The sequence below is a fragment of the Gopherus flavomarginatus genome, chromosome 3 (genome assembly GCF_025201925.1).
Source record: "Gopherus flavomarginatus isolate rGopFla2 chromosome 3, rGopFla2.mat.asm, whole genome shotgun sequence".
Taxonomy (NCBI): domain Eukaryota; kingdom Metazoa; phylum Chordata; order Testudines; family Testudinidae; genus Gopherus; species Gopherus flavomarginatus.
Genome location: NC_066619.1, coordinates 200,988,741 through 201,003,112, shown reverse-complemented (window position 1 = coordinate 201,003,112; position 14,372 = coordinate 200,988,741). Strand labels below are relative to the sequence as shown.

At 44.2% G+C, this 14,372-nt stretch overlaps 1 protein-coding gene and 1 non-coding gene across 2 annotated transcripts; both read right to left on the bottom strand.

The window, feature by feature from the left end:
* Positions 1–2,266: 2,266 nt before the first annotated feature.
* RPS3A (ribosomal protein S3A) lies at positions 2,267–8,248 on the bottom strand. The gene is made up of 6 exons (XM_050946655.1): positions 8,131–8,248; positions 7,264–7,367; positions 5,142–5,329; positions 3,730–3,938; positions 2,981–3,090; positions 2,267–2,434 (listed from the first exon to the last, which is right to left on the bottom strand). Exons 1-6 carry the CDS (start codon positions 8,190–8,192, stop codon positions 2,313–2,315), a joined length of 795 nt encoding a protein of 264 aa, XP_050802612.1. The 5' UTR covers positions 8,193–8,248; the 3' UTR covers positions 2,267–2,312.
* Positions 2,764–2,835, bottom strand: LOC127048556 (small nucleolar RNA SNORD73). Its single transcript, XR_007773731.1, has one exon. It is a non-coding gene; the product is annotated as a small nucleolar RNA SNORD73 (small nucleolar RNA).
* Positions 8,249–14,372: the final 6,124 nt, after the last annotated feature.

Sequence of the window (14,372 nt, the reverse complement as noted above, 5' to 3'; positions counted from 1 at the left end):
AGAAAAAAAGTGATGGAGGTGTGGAAAAGGTGAACCTCTCCATGACCCTTGGGTGTATGCAGCGACAGCAGATCAAGGAGCTGTGCACTAGCTTCATGCCAGTGTTCTCAGCCACTCCAGGACGGACCGAATGGGCATACCACTCCATTAACACAGGCAATGCTCGCCCATTTAGAGCCCAACCTTACCAGGTGTCTCCTCAAGCCAAAACTGCTATAGAAAGGAAAATCCAGGACATGTTATAGATGGGCGTAATCCGCCCCTCTGTTCATTGGCATTTCCAGTGGTTCTAGTTCCCAAGCCAGAAGGGAAGATATGCTTTTATGTGAACTACCACAAGCTAAATGCTGTAACTCGCCCAGACAACTATCCAATGCCACACACAGATGAGCTACAGGAGAAACTGGGATGTGTCCAGTTCATCTCTACCTTAGACTTAACCAAGGGGTACTGGCAAGTACCACTGAATGAATCCGCCAAGGAAAGGTCAGCCTTCACCACTCATATAGGCTGTATGAATTTAATGTACTCCCTTTCGGGCTGCGAAATGCACCTGCCACTTTCCAAAAACTTGTAAATAGTCCTCTAGCAGGACTGGGAGAATCGGCAGTGGCCTACCTTGATGATGTGACCATCTTTTCTAATTCATGGGCAGAACACCTGAAGCATCTGCAAAGTCTTTTAGCACATAAGGGAGGTAGGACTAACTGAAGGCTAAAAAGTGTCCAATAGGCCTAAACAGAGTGACTTACCTTGGACACCAGGTGGGTCAAGGAACTATTAACCCCCTACAGGCCAAAGTAAATGCTATCCAAAAGTGGCCTGTCCTAAAGTCAAAGAAACAGGTCCAAGCCTTCTTAGGCCTGGCCAGATATTACAGGCGATTTGTACTGCACTACAGTCAAATTGCCACCCACTGACAGACCTAACCAGAAAGAGCCAGCCAAATGCAGTTCAGTGGATGAAAAAAAGTGTTACAAGGCCTTTAACCAGCTTAAAGTGACACTCATGTCTGACCCTGTGCTAAGGGCCCCAGACTTTAACAAACCTTTCCTAGTAACCAACAATGCATTCAACCGTGGTACGGGAGCAGTTTTAATGCAAAAAGGACCAGATCAAGAATTCCATGTTTCTCAGCAAAAAACTGTCTAAGAGGGAAAGCCACTGGTCAATCAGCAAAAAGAAATGTTACACCACTGTATATGCGCTGAAAAAGCTACGCCCCTATGTCTGGGAACGGCGTTTCCACCTGCAAACAGAGCATGCTGTGCTGAAGTGGCTTCATACCATCAAGGACAACAACAAAAAACTTTGATGGAGTTTAGCAGTCCAAAATTTTCATTTTGAAATACAACACATTTCAGGAACTTCTAACAAAGAGGCTGATGCACTCTCCCATGAAAGTTTCCCAGAATCAACTGGTTAAAATCATCCTTGAAATGTGGAAAATATTGTTAGTTTTTATATAATCAGTAGCATATCTAGAGGTGCATGTGTCTTATTAATTCTATTTTATCCTAAGGCTCCAAGAAGAAATCACAGCCAGTGTGGAGCTGGCTGTCCAGCACAGTCTGTGATTTGGAGTGTGTGTGTCAAACATACAGCTAAAGGTAGCATAAAATCCCTACTTACCCTGTAAAGGGTTAATTCCCCCTTTACCCGTAAAGGGTTAAGAAGCTCAGATAACCTGGTTGGCACCTGACCAAAAGGACCAATAAGGGGAGAAGATTCTTTCAAATCTGTTACAGAGGTATTTAATTTTTTTTTTTTTAAATAAACTTCTTTGAAAAACCTCGTTGTTTTTCAGAGTCCTGAAGACCCAGAGGGGTTAATCTGTGCTCAATTTGTAACCAGGAAAGGGGGTGTAGCGGCTTGGGATGATATTTTGGGGAGGTAGGGCTCCAAATGGCCCTCCCTGAATATTTGTTTAAATCACTTGGTGGTGGCAGCGATACCAAGGGCAAGGAAGGAATTTGTGCCTGGGGGTAGTTTTTAACCTAAGCTGATAGAAATAAGCTTAGGGGGGTCTTTCATGCAGGTGCCTACATCTGTACCCTAAAGTTTAAAGTGGGGAGAGAACCCTGACAACCTGCTTTCTCCTAACTGTGATCAATTAAGAGGTAGACTCCATACCAGCTCACATCTTTAGCATGTGAAACAATAGCAGTAAGTGGCATACCTGATAAGGGTAATAGCTATAAGTGTCCAGCATCTTATACCACATATGGTGTAAGTGTCTAGTATCACTGCATGAAACCAAATACTATTACTGCTGTATATTCTTTTTTTATTTTTTCCATCCATTTTTGATTCTAGACAGACTCTTGCACAGGGGGCTCATATCCATCGGCTCGCTCTACTTTAGCGCCTGCCTCATCCCCCGAAGGTTTTCCAGTGCCACCACCTTCACCATGCAGTTCCATCAGCTTGCCCACTAAAAAAAAACAACCACACAATATTGCAATTGTTAAGGATTGAGTATTCTTTGTATTAAATTCCCTGTAATCTATACACTGCAAGATAAGTTAAACATCCAAATCATTTAAATAGGCCTTTTCTATACCTCAAAATTGTACCACAGCTAAATCAGTAAGACATGCCCATTTAAGAGTGCCCACACAAGGAGGCTGCACTGATTTAGTTAACTTTTGTATTTAGACAAAGACATAAGAGCAAATAGTGACATGTATGAGAGTTTTGTGTAACTGAATAAATAAAGTCTTTCAAACATGCCATTAGTAACTCAGTCCTGCATTATATGGGAATGTCAGAAAGTGGGAAAGAGTATAATCATTTGGAGTCATATGGGACCGAAACATGTTGTCATCATTCATTCCCAACCCAAACCAGTCAAACATTTAGTTGGCTCTTTCCAGCACTTTTATTTGGGTTCTTCAAGCAAGAACAATAATATTTCAAAATGAAATACCATTTACAGAAATTCAGATTTGCTTCCACATTTAAGTAGAAATCAACTTACATTCAAACTTGGGCTTCTTAAGCATCTTCACTTTGCGGACATACACATCATGAAGAGGGTAGATGGACTGACAGGCTTTTTCTATGTCTTTGCCAATGCTGTCTGGGATCCTGAAAAAAAAATCAAATTTATATATAAGAGTTCAAATTATTCAGTATTTAATATTATCAACAGCAGTCCATCCCACCTTCCCTCCCGTCAGTTAAGAACTGGAGTCCTTATAAAAACACAGACATTGCTGAATTCTGCAGAAAGATGTGTGTGTCATGCAGTCTTTTCCCAAACTCTGTTTTTAGATTTACATAATCAGAACAGTTTGGTGGATGTCAGATGTGGTGCAGGTGGTAAGAGAGTATGTGTGGGGCGGAACAGTATCTTAAGCTTTCCATAATTTTGTTAAATATTTTGTTCCCCAACAAAAGTAGTTGTTGAGCCCTCAACCAGGAATGAAAATAACTAAGGCTAGTTGTTTTACAAGATAGTAAGTTATTTAATTAGCAAATATTAATTAAATTAGTACATCCAGATACTCTAGCAATCAGTTTCTTCACCTTACTGCTCACAGAGGTGCTTAAAAAAAACAGCTAACCACAATAGTACTGTCCCCACAGAAATTTAAACTAGGTTAATACATGAATTGCTATTAAACCTATCTGACTGTGTAAACCAACATTTAAACTCAATTAAACCAGAGTAGAATGGCAACTGTTTCCCAAGTTAAAGCTTGATTAATGACAACCAAGACGTACAGCTTATTGACAACTTCTTTCAGGTCATTAGTCTGCACCTCCCGTGTCATGATTTCCATCATCTTCTTGCGAATTTGGCGGACCTGCTGATGCTGGGCATATGAGGTCTTGCGAATCTGATTATTGCGCTTCTTGGTAAAACCCACACAAAAGAGGCGCAGTAGATAGCCATCGGTAGTTTTGACATCAACATGGGCTTCAATCATTGTCTAGAAAAGAAGTTATAGAATACATTTGTCTCTTCTATCAGCACAGAAAGACACCACAATGCAAGTCACAGCTTCTAAGCATTTCCAGTCAGACCTTCCTAAACAATACTCTAGTATTGCTGTTACTTAACCCCAACATTGAAGGTCAGAACAGTTAGCCCGTAAATTATTATAAATTCTACCTAATATTAAACTGCTATTGACACTTCCAATTCCTAAACAGGGTTTGGGAGGGCACTAACTGATGACACCAGCAGCACTTCTTACATCTGGCACCCTAATAATGAGCAGATTGAGTGGAGAGAGAATTCAGTAACACTAATACTAACAGGGAGCACAAAGGTGTTGATTCTTGTAATGCACCTCCTCCATCCCAGGTTGGGATTTTATATGCCATCCTTGCTATTAGTGGGAAGTCTCTCCTCGCCAAGTAACTTTCCCTTCCAACCCCCCTCTTCTTGTGCAGGCACTTCTACTGAACATCCCAACTCCCTGCCTCATAAGCAGGAGCAACTTGGAGCCAGTAAAATCATAGCTTGCCTGTAGTCAACATCAATTAATTTAGTTTTACAAGCACATGAACATCCAACAATTAGAATAAAGACATTCTGTGATGTCTTAAATTTGAGATAAGGATGATGTCTACATCCTATATATTGAAAGTTTGTATTTAAGTGTAAGCTGAAAGTAGTAACTATGATACATGCAGCAAGGTGTTCTGTTCTCTTAAGGTGCCCTCCCAAACCCTGCCCTTCTCACTATAAGAGGTCTCAGTGATTTGCTCCAAATAACCAGGTTGTAGCTGCCTCAGTGGAGCCAATGATTAACTACAACAAATGTAAATAAGGCCTCAGAAACAGGTTTTGCTTTTTTTTTTTTTTTTTAAGCGAAGCTTGAAGTCCATGTGCTAGAAGTATTGTGTATAATTTCTGCAACTGTGTGGCTTTGCGGGCAACAGCAATTGCTGCAGATGCTGATCTTTAAACATATGACCTGTAAGCTTTATCTTATTGGTTTAAAAATATAAAAAAAAGAAGCAAACACCAACCAATAAACAAATATAATATTGGTTGGCCTGAACAAGGAAAAGATCAGCCTGCAAGCAGTATCAAAGATCAAGTTATTTCATCTCAATTTTTAGAGGCAGTTTACTATCAAGGTAGTATTTTTGCAGCTTCACAGATACATATCATTACCACTTACCTGCCATTTTTTGACCATGGAGCACATCTTGTCACGGGTGAGGTCCATTCCATGGAAATTGGTCAGACAGTTTTTGCCCTGAACATCCTCTGTAATCAGTTTGAATTTACGGAAGGCGACTTCATCATTCTGCAGATCAGCAAGACTCACTTCAAACACACGGCCCTTAAGTCCATCAGAAGCAATTTCTATATGCATATGAAATAATATTTTTTGTTAAAAATTAGAAGGACTAGCTAAGTCAGATTCTGAACCCTCATTTGATATTTATTTATAATATTAGAGTCCACATTAGACTCAGACTTGAACATAAATTCACTTAAGTTTGGATCTACAAAAATTTAGCTGGTTACTTTATTAAACAAAACTCTGCAACAGTTGATGTTGAAGTTAAAGTTAGTCAATGAACTAGTCAGGCATCAGTACAAAGCGGTGAAAGACATCATGCTGTGCCCCATATTTAAAATTCGAAAAACAAATTCTATGTTCAGGCCTGAATATTCAGTCTCAATTCAGTCAAACATTTAAAAAAAAGACATTTAGGTTGTTGGTGCGCTCAATGTTGCAATACCTTTAGAAATGTGGGTCAACATTTTGGGGACAGTATATGTATAAAAATGTAAGAACTAGGTGTACTTTTTTTAATACAAAAAAACCATATGCATGTGCAAAATAAGAGCTAAAGATATAAATGATTAAGAACTGAAATTAGGGAGCAGTGCACATGACAAGTCTAATTTCGTCACTTAACAACTATACCTCTGCCAATGCAGGCCTGTCCTTGCAGTAGGTTCTCTATGTCCAGTTATCATGAGACATTACTAGATTTTACTTTTATGAATCGTAATCAGACCAAAGTTTCCCTTTCCTTAATTTTATCCCATCGCTCCTAATTACACCCATGCACCATGCTAAATAATTTGTATCCTTTGATATTTAAACCCAGAAACACATGTAAACATAACTCCCTCCTAATCACTTTGGCCAAACTGTACACCTATGTTTACATAATTGTTGCGCTTATCCAGATTCCATTGTTGATCTCTGAATAGTAGAGACTGAGGTTCCCTTATCTCAGGGGTTCTCAAACTGGGGTCAGGACCCCTCAGGGGGTCATGATAAGTCAGCCTCCACCCCAAACCCCACTTTGCCGCCAGCATTTATAATGGTATTAAATATATTAAAAAGTGTTTTTCATTTATAAGGGCGGGAGGGAGGGTCACACTCAGAAGCATCCTATTTGAAAGGGGTCACCAACAGAAAAGTCTGAGAACCACTGCCGTACCTGAATATAGTATTCCAAGTGTGGTCACACCTGATCATGTGAAAGATAACCACCTCCTTCTACTCCAGTGATTCTCAAACTTTTGTACTAGTGATCCTTTTCACCTAGCAAGCCTCTGTGTGTGACCTCTCCTTTTAAATTAAAAACACTTCTTTACATATTTAAGACCATTATAAATGCTGGAAGGAAAGCGGGGCTGACAGCTCGTGACCCTCCATGTAATAACCTCGTGACCCCCTAAGGGGTCCACCCCTAGTTTGAAAACCACAGCACTCTCTACTAAGTGATGCCTCTGCACATACAGTGCCCAAAAAATTAGTGGTTTTGCTACCCTATTACAATGAAACCCCACATATAAAGATCTGCCCATTATGTCCTTTCTAAGATCTTTCTGCATCGCTGCTTTCCAGATCTTCCTCTCCTATAAAAGATATTGATCATTTTTTGTCGTCATTTCCCCCAGATGCTTTTAAATACCTTTAAGTAATTTACACCGTAGAATTCTAAACTTTATTGGGTCTTCCTCTGCATTTCAGTCCCACAGATTATCCAATAGCTTTCGACAGAGATCAGTTAGTTCATCTTGCATGGACAAGAATCAAACCATATTCTGTATGTAAAACTTGATTCTTTGTCTACTGAAGACATAAACCTTATTGCTACCCAACAAACAGTGAGGTCAAAACACATTTTTTAAGTCTAGTTATCCTATAATATTGCAAATCACATTCATTTAAGCAGGAACTTCTTACAACTGATACTGCATTGCATGGTCTTAAAAGACAGGACATAACACTTGATATCTGTTACCTCAACACTTTAGATTTAGATACTCACTGGTTCCTTGGGTCCTGGTGACGAGTGTCTTCCCAATGTTTCGGATATTAAACATTGCAGGTGCCTTGACATCGTACCAATCCTTCTTTGAGAAGGGATCGACCCTTAGTTTAATAAATAAATAAATAAATATTTCCACTCATTCTTCAGATTAAATCTGGCCTAAAATTTGGTTTACTTCCTCCATATTTATCATGTACAACAGAACTGTTGTAGAGCTAAAATACTTCAAATACCATAGGCTGCCGCAATTTATGTATTTCCAAATTAAGGCAAACTTGTTTCCTTATCAGCAGAAGTTTACAAATACCAATACGTGACACAGACACTGGATCAACAGATAAGTAACCGACCCATCCCAATGTGGGGCTCAGTGTTAGCCCTCTAGGCCCTTCACGTTCACGGACAGAGTCAAAGACCGGAACCCGGAGCCAGCGCACATTGCGGCTCTGTCCCGGCTGCACTGGGATCGCGCCAGAACTAGGGGTAAATCGGCGGCCGAGCTGCAGGGATAACTAAAGACAGCTCCGCACAGCACGTGGGGCAGAGGCAGTTCAGCCCCCTAACTCCCGTCTTCCCCCGAGAGCCGCAGCCTAGTGCTGGGGGACTCCGTGCGGCCGGGCCCTGGCCCCCCACCTCGGACAGGGGGATTCACAGCAGAGCCAGCCCCGCCCTTCCCGTGCAGCGAGGGCCTGCGCGCTGTACAACCCCTACTCCAACCCTGGGTCTAGCAGCCGCCATGTCAACACTGCCACCGCCGCTCCTTGCGCCGGCCGCCCCAATCCGCCCGGCATCCGGCGCATCCTGCCGGGCCGCAGCCCAGCAGCGCCCCCGGCGGGGCCCCCGGCACCCCTCGCCCCCACTTACACTTTTTTCTTTGCGCCTTTCTTGCCGCCCTTGGTGAGGCGCTTGTTCTTGCCAACCGCCATGATACCGCCCTGGAGCCAAAGAGGCCAAAGCCCGCCAGCAACGCGAGATTATACGAGAAAGTGAGTCTCACGCGAGAACTCAACCTACCGAACTCTCGCGAGAAACCAGAGCGGAAGGGGCGGAGGCAACAGGGACGAGATCAGCTGCCTCAAGTTCCTGGACTGAACCAAATAGCGCGGCGGCGGGGGAGGGGAAGGTGAGGAACAGAATGGGCTCACCCTAGTGATTGCTTACATGTGGGCGCCGTGGCTATCCGCTGGATCCCGCGTCCATCGCCCTTGGCGTCGTGGCTACAGCCCAGCGCTCTGGGATGCGGTCCCTGCACTGCCCCGCCAGTGCACGTGCCCTACAGATGTAAAGCCGCACAGCGAGGTTTCAGGGTGCCTTGATTTTTGCGCTGCGGCTGCGCCCCCCCGCCGTGGGCGCTGCCAGTGCTGTTATTTTTGGGGTGATTCCCCCCCCCCCGCTGGAGCGCTCAGCCCCACGTTGGCCTGGCCGCCGCCCAGGAATTAATTCAGAGCCCGACCCCATCCCCTCCTCCAGCATTTCTCAGTCCACAGCTGCGTCCCACTTAGTTCTGTGCCCCCGCCTCCCTGTTAAAGCAGCAAAGGTCACAAAAATCGTGGGAGGGAGGTGACAGAGACAGACAAGGTACCTATGATTGGGAGAGGTGGGAGGGAGGTTAGACACCAGCTATAGTGAATCTGTACTCACTGTACAGGACAAGATATTCATGTTTAACACATTATTGGGGCCAGATTAAGACTCCTTGGGCCCCTAGGCACATCCCCATATTGGACCCCAGGCAGGGGCCACACAACAGCCATTGCTGGCAGGGGTCTTTCATGCAGGTGGGGCTGCCCCAGTAAAGTGGACTCAGATGCCACCAACCTAAAAAAAAGATGCGGGAGGCAGAGGAATGGCAGCAGTGGGGCTCCCCACTGCTGCCATTCCTCTGAAGTGGCAGATGAAAAGAGCCCCCTGACCCCCCAAATTCTTTATTTACATTGGTGGGGGTGGGAGCTGTGTTGGCCACCTTGCACATTAGGTTTCAGAGTTAAGAACCCATGGAGATGCAAAGAGCACTTCACACCTCTCCAGGGCATTTTATCAGGGTTTCTACAACTGCTGCTGTATACAGTACACTCAGTTCATACGTCCAAATTTTTCTTCACAACCATGACAGCTAGAAACATTTAAAAATGAAAGATTAGATCACATGAGCCCTGAAGTCTTGCCTTAGTCTAACCTGGGCAAAACTTCAGCATATTTTTTTCATAGTATAAAAATTATTGTTGCTGTAATGTAGGACAAAGAAAACCCAATATTGAGTTGATACTCATCTTTGGCCACCAAATAAAGGACAGACTTTGAAATCGCCAGTTGTCATGGTAGGTAGTATATATGATGGTTTCAGAAAGGATCATCTCCATCTATGCTAGCCTAATGAGACCCAAATCAAGCTCCCGGATCTGAGCACCCCACTACTCCAGTCCACAGAGACACAGAAAGCCTTGTTAAATACAGTTGTTGCAAACAAGTACAGTTTCAACTGCCATGAGCAAGATGTTCAAGCTGTATTTCTCAGTAATTTACTTTCTAATTTAGTAACTATATTAGGACAACAGCATGTTTTTATTGCTTCACCACTTATTTCCACCCCCACCAGGAATCTCACACACACACACCTAAACAAAAAAAAAAAAAAAAAAGTCACTGAATTTCACCACCACCCCACCCAGAAGGCCAGAGAATGTAGTCAGACAAGAGAGGCAGGGAGCTCTCATCTTCATTTCCCTCAGGGATCAGTCTAGAATGAGGGAAATCTTCATTTTTCTCCCCTGAAGGATGGCACCAGTGTCCAACAAGGGAATCTGCACTCTTCCTCCAGGTGAGGGGGGGAGGGCAGGGCCATCCTTAGAATTTATGGTGCCCTAGGCGGGATTATTAAACTGGTGCCCCTGTGCCTGTCTTGCTCTTAGCAACACAAACATAAGCTTACACTATTGAAAAACTTGCCACATGCATGTTATTAAAACCAGTTTAACTTAATTAAAGCACATTGTAATGCTAATGGACTAGCACTAAAGAAGTAGCACTATAGAAAAAATTCTGTTTGACAGAATGATGCAAATAATATAATTTTTTTAATTTGTCAACATTTTATTGGAAATTTATATGAAAAAGGTACTGAAACAAGTATTTGTTTTTAATTAAAAGCAATCTTTATGGCTTTTTTGGCTGCAAAATCAGTAATAATGTCATTGTATGTCAAAGTGATGTCTTGTTTGATTGCAAGAATAGCAAGACCAGTCAAGTGTTCCTGACTCCTTCTAGAGCGGAGATAGTTTATAATGAGCTTTAGTTTTGAGAAACTCTGTTCTCCTGATGCTACTGTTACAGGAATTGTCAGTAGAATACGAGTGGTAATGTACACATTAGGATATATCAAGAAGTTTGCTGGTATGAATAAACTGTACAATGCCCATCATCAATTTTGCATGTGGCAACATTGATGACAGTGTACTCAATTCTTCATACAGTTCAAGTCCATTTAAATAAAAATGATTGCTGTCCTTCAGGAGGCTCTCTAGGTCAGGGGCCCCAACGCGGTGCCTGTGGGTGCCATGGCGCCCGCAGGGGCCTCAGTACGCCTGTGTACTGGCCAGTGGACGAGCATCCGCTGAAATGCTGCCGAAATTCGGTGGCATTTCGGCAGTGACGCCTCTGGATGACGCTGCTCATCTGCCGTCACGGTAAGGTTGGGGAGCACTGCTCTAGGTTCTTGCACTTTGTCATTAGATGCTCTTGTTTTCCTATTTCGTTGAATTTAGTCCTGCTCAGCCTGCTACCAGCTGAGTGAATGGAACCCCAGGCTGACAGTGGGTTGAGTGGCTCAGTCAGGGTATCAACAGCCGGGCTGCTCAGCCTGCTGCCAGCCTGGGGTTCCTTGGGGGTCCCCAGGCCAGCAGTGGGTGCTGAGTGGGGCCGGCGGCCAGGACCCTGGACGGCAATGGGGCAGCAGACGAACCCCAGAGCAGCGGCAGGCTGAGCCGCTCAGCCTGCCGCTGTGTACCATCAAAAATCAGCTTGCGTGCCACCTTTGGCACGTGTGCTGTAGGTTGCCGACCCCTGCTCTGTACATTAGTAAGGAGATGAGCATATTACAGTTATTGGAGGGCTCTATTTGGCAGTAACAGGGCTATAGGAAAGTCAGTCAACATTTTTTGTTTCTCTAATGAAAACTGGCCCACTCCCTTACCCATATCAAACTTGTCACAAATAATTGTCAACAACTTAATTTTCTGTTTTTGGCTAAGATATTGATTTAAAAAAATATTGAAATTGAATTCAGTATTGTTAGCAAGCATTTTTGATGAACAAATTTGTTAAATGACAATCTAAATGGCAACACAGTACTGCTTTCATGCTTGGCTCACCCCCCAGGCTGCTGGTCCAACAGCTGCAGTAGAGGAGGGGATAGGCGGAAGACTGCAGGACCCCAAAATCCACCTCTTGGGGTGCAGAGTGGCAACAGCAGCAGCAAACCCTCAGGTCTGATTACATGCCAATGGGCACCACCGCCAGCCCAACGGACCATGGTGAAGTTAGCACAGCATCTGATCTCAGGGACGGGGCACCCATGGAGCCACAGCACCTCATCCTGCCCTGTGCAGCTCCTCCCAGATGAGATGGATCACTGCGAGCTCGGGGGAGAGATGTGCTCCCCAGCTAGGGTGACCAGATCCAGATGTCCTGATTTTATAGGGCCAGTCCCAATATTTGGGGCTGTGTCTTATATAGGCACCAATTACCCCCACCTAGGGTGACCAGACAGCAAGTGTGAAAAATCAGGATGGGAGGTGGGGGGAAATAGGAGCCTATATAAGAAAAAGACCCCAAAATTGGGACTGTCCCTATAAAAGTGGGACATCTGCTCACCCTACCCCAACCCCCTGTCCTGATTTTTCACACATGCTATCTGGCTATCCCCAGCCCAGCCGTGTGTGACCATTCCAATCCTGGCTGCCTGTGAGGAAGTGAGTTACTTTCACTGTCATTCCTCAGCAGGCAGGCAGCCAGCCTCCCCTCCCACCCAACCCAGCCCTGATGGAGGGAAGGGGAGAGAGAGGGGTGCTCCGTAGGGGTGGGGGAGAAAAGAGGGGGTGCTCTGTGGGGCAGGGGAAGAGAAGAATGGATGTTATGGGGGACAACAAAGGATACTGCCAGAGCCGCCAAGCCTGCCTCACCTCACGCTGGGGGAAAGAGTCACACTCACAGGTGAGTTTCTTCCCCCACCCCTTCTCAGGGACCCCAGCAGCCAATCCCCTCCCTCAGACTGTGCTGCATTCGGCTCTCTCTAGGACCCAGCAGCCCAGCTCTTACATTCTCCACTGCTTCCCCTCTGTCCCAGCTCCTGGCAGAGCGGTGCCCTCAGACCTAGTGGCATCCTGGGCGGCTGCCTGTTCTGCCTATGGCTAAGGATGGCCCTGGGGGAGGAGCGGGGAAAGGAAGGTACCTGGGAAGCCATACAGCAAGGATCTTTTTTCTTGTTCCCAGCAGAAAAGCTAGCTAGAGCTCCAGCTCAGTGATTCTTTTCTGTTCATACGTTACTGATTAAAGTTACCTCAGGCTGCACTAGGGAAGCATCAAACTCCCACTCACTCAAATAAAGAACAATGCACAACTCCTAGCCAAAATAAATTTCAGTCCTGGCCACCATCCTGAGACTGTTGGCAGCTTTCTGCATCAAGTTCCAAAGATTATATTCACCTATCAAAAACTTCCTGCTCTCTCCTGCCCGCCCAGTATCTGTAAGAGGCCAGCATCCCAGTCTTGGCAAGACTCCTCCATATATCTTAAGGCTGTCTGCCTTGCAACTCCTTCCCCAAATGGGATTGGAATCAATTTTTAAAGAAAGGGGCTCTGCAGACAAACAAGTGACTCACAGGAATGAAGAGGCAGTGGGAGCCCTGAGCAGGCCATCTAGAAAAGGAAGTCCCAGTCGGCCTGATGCTGTCAGCCTCACACTGTCATTAATGTAGGCTTGTCTACACTGCACTGGTTCAGCTGAGCCATAGTAGGACTTAGTGAAGAGGTTACCTAAGCCAACAGGAGAGCTTCTCTCATTGGTGTAGGAGGTTTTCCACCTCCCTGAAAGACAGAAGCTATGTCAATGGGAGAAGCTCTCCCATTGACAGCACTATTTACACCAGGGGTTAGGTTGGTATAAATATTACACTCAGGGGTGTGGAGTTTCCACCCGGAGTGAAGTAGATACCAACATAAGTCTGTAGTATAGACCACGACAGGAGTTGGAATTTCAAAGAAGTACTGGTTGAACCCTGTGGCAGGAAGGAAGAATTGGATGGACAACCACATTGTATACCTCGTTTTTGACAGCTAAGAGCCTGCTACCTCTCCACCCACCCCCAACTTTTTTGGGGGGAAAGTCCATTTAATTTAATTTAATTATTTTAACACTGGCAAGTAGCTCAACAAAGGGAACTTCATGGGAAGCTAGATGAAACATATCCCATTTGCAGGTGTCAACCAGAAACTGCAGGCAGATAGACAAGTGGGATTTTCTTGGAGCAGAAATTAATACTTATCAGCCACTAATTAATAAACTTCTTTAAACTCTAAATTCTCAATCATTAATAGAAACCAACCAATATAGAATTAAATGATATTTAATAATAGGCACTACGTACAAGAGGTTTACCTGTTATAACTATTCTCAGTGTTCCTATCCAGGACTGAATACATTGCCTCCTTGCCAGTATTTCAGTAGTCAACTCATAGGAAATCTATTATTGATGGGGCTTCTATAATTCAAAAACTCTCCCTTCTTTTCTTTATTATACTTTCATCTAATCCATGAAAATTCATGCTCTCAGGTGTTAGATATACAGTTGCAGTAAGTCCTGTGTTCTGCTTTAACTTATGCAGTCTACATAGCACCACAGGGAAGAGTAAGCAAGGTCAGCAATATATAACTTAATATTGAAGGGCCCATACATGAAAATGGTGATTTGTTGGAATGATTTCATCTGCCCTGCTGTGCCTTGCCCTCCCTCTCAAACTAGAGATCTAGAGTGTGTGTATATTCTTGAATGTTTAGACATTTCCTGGTTTTGAACACACATCTTGGTGGTTTTGTTTTTTTTTGGTAAAAC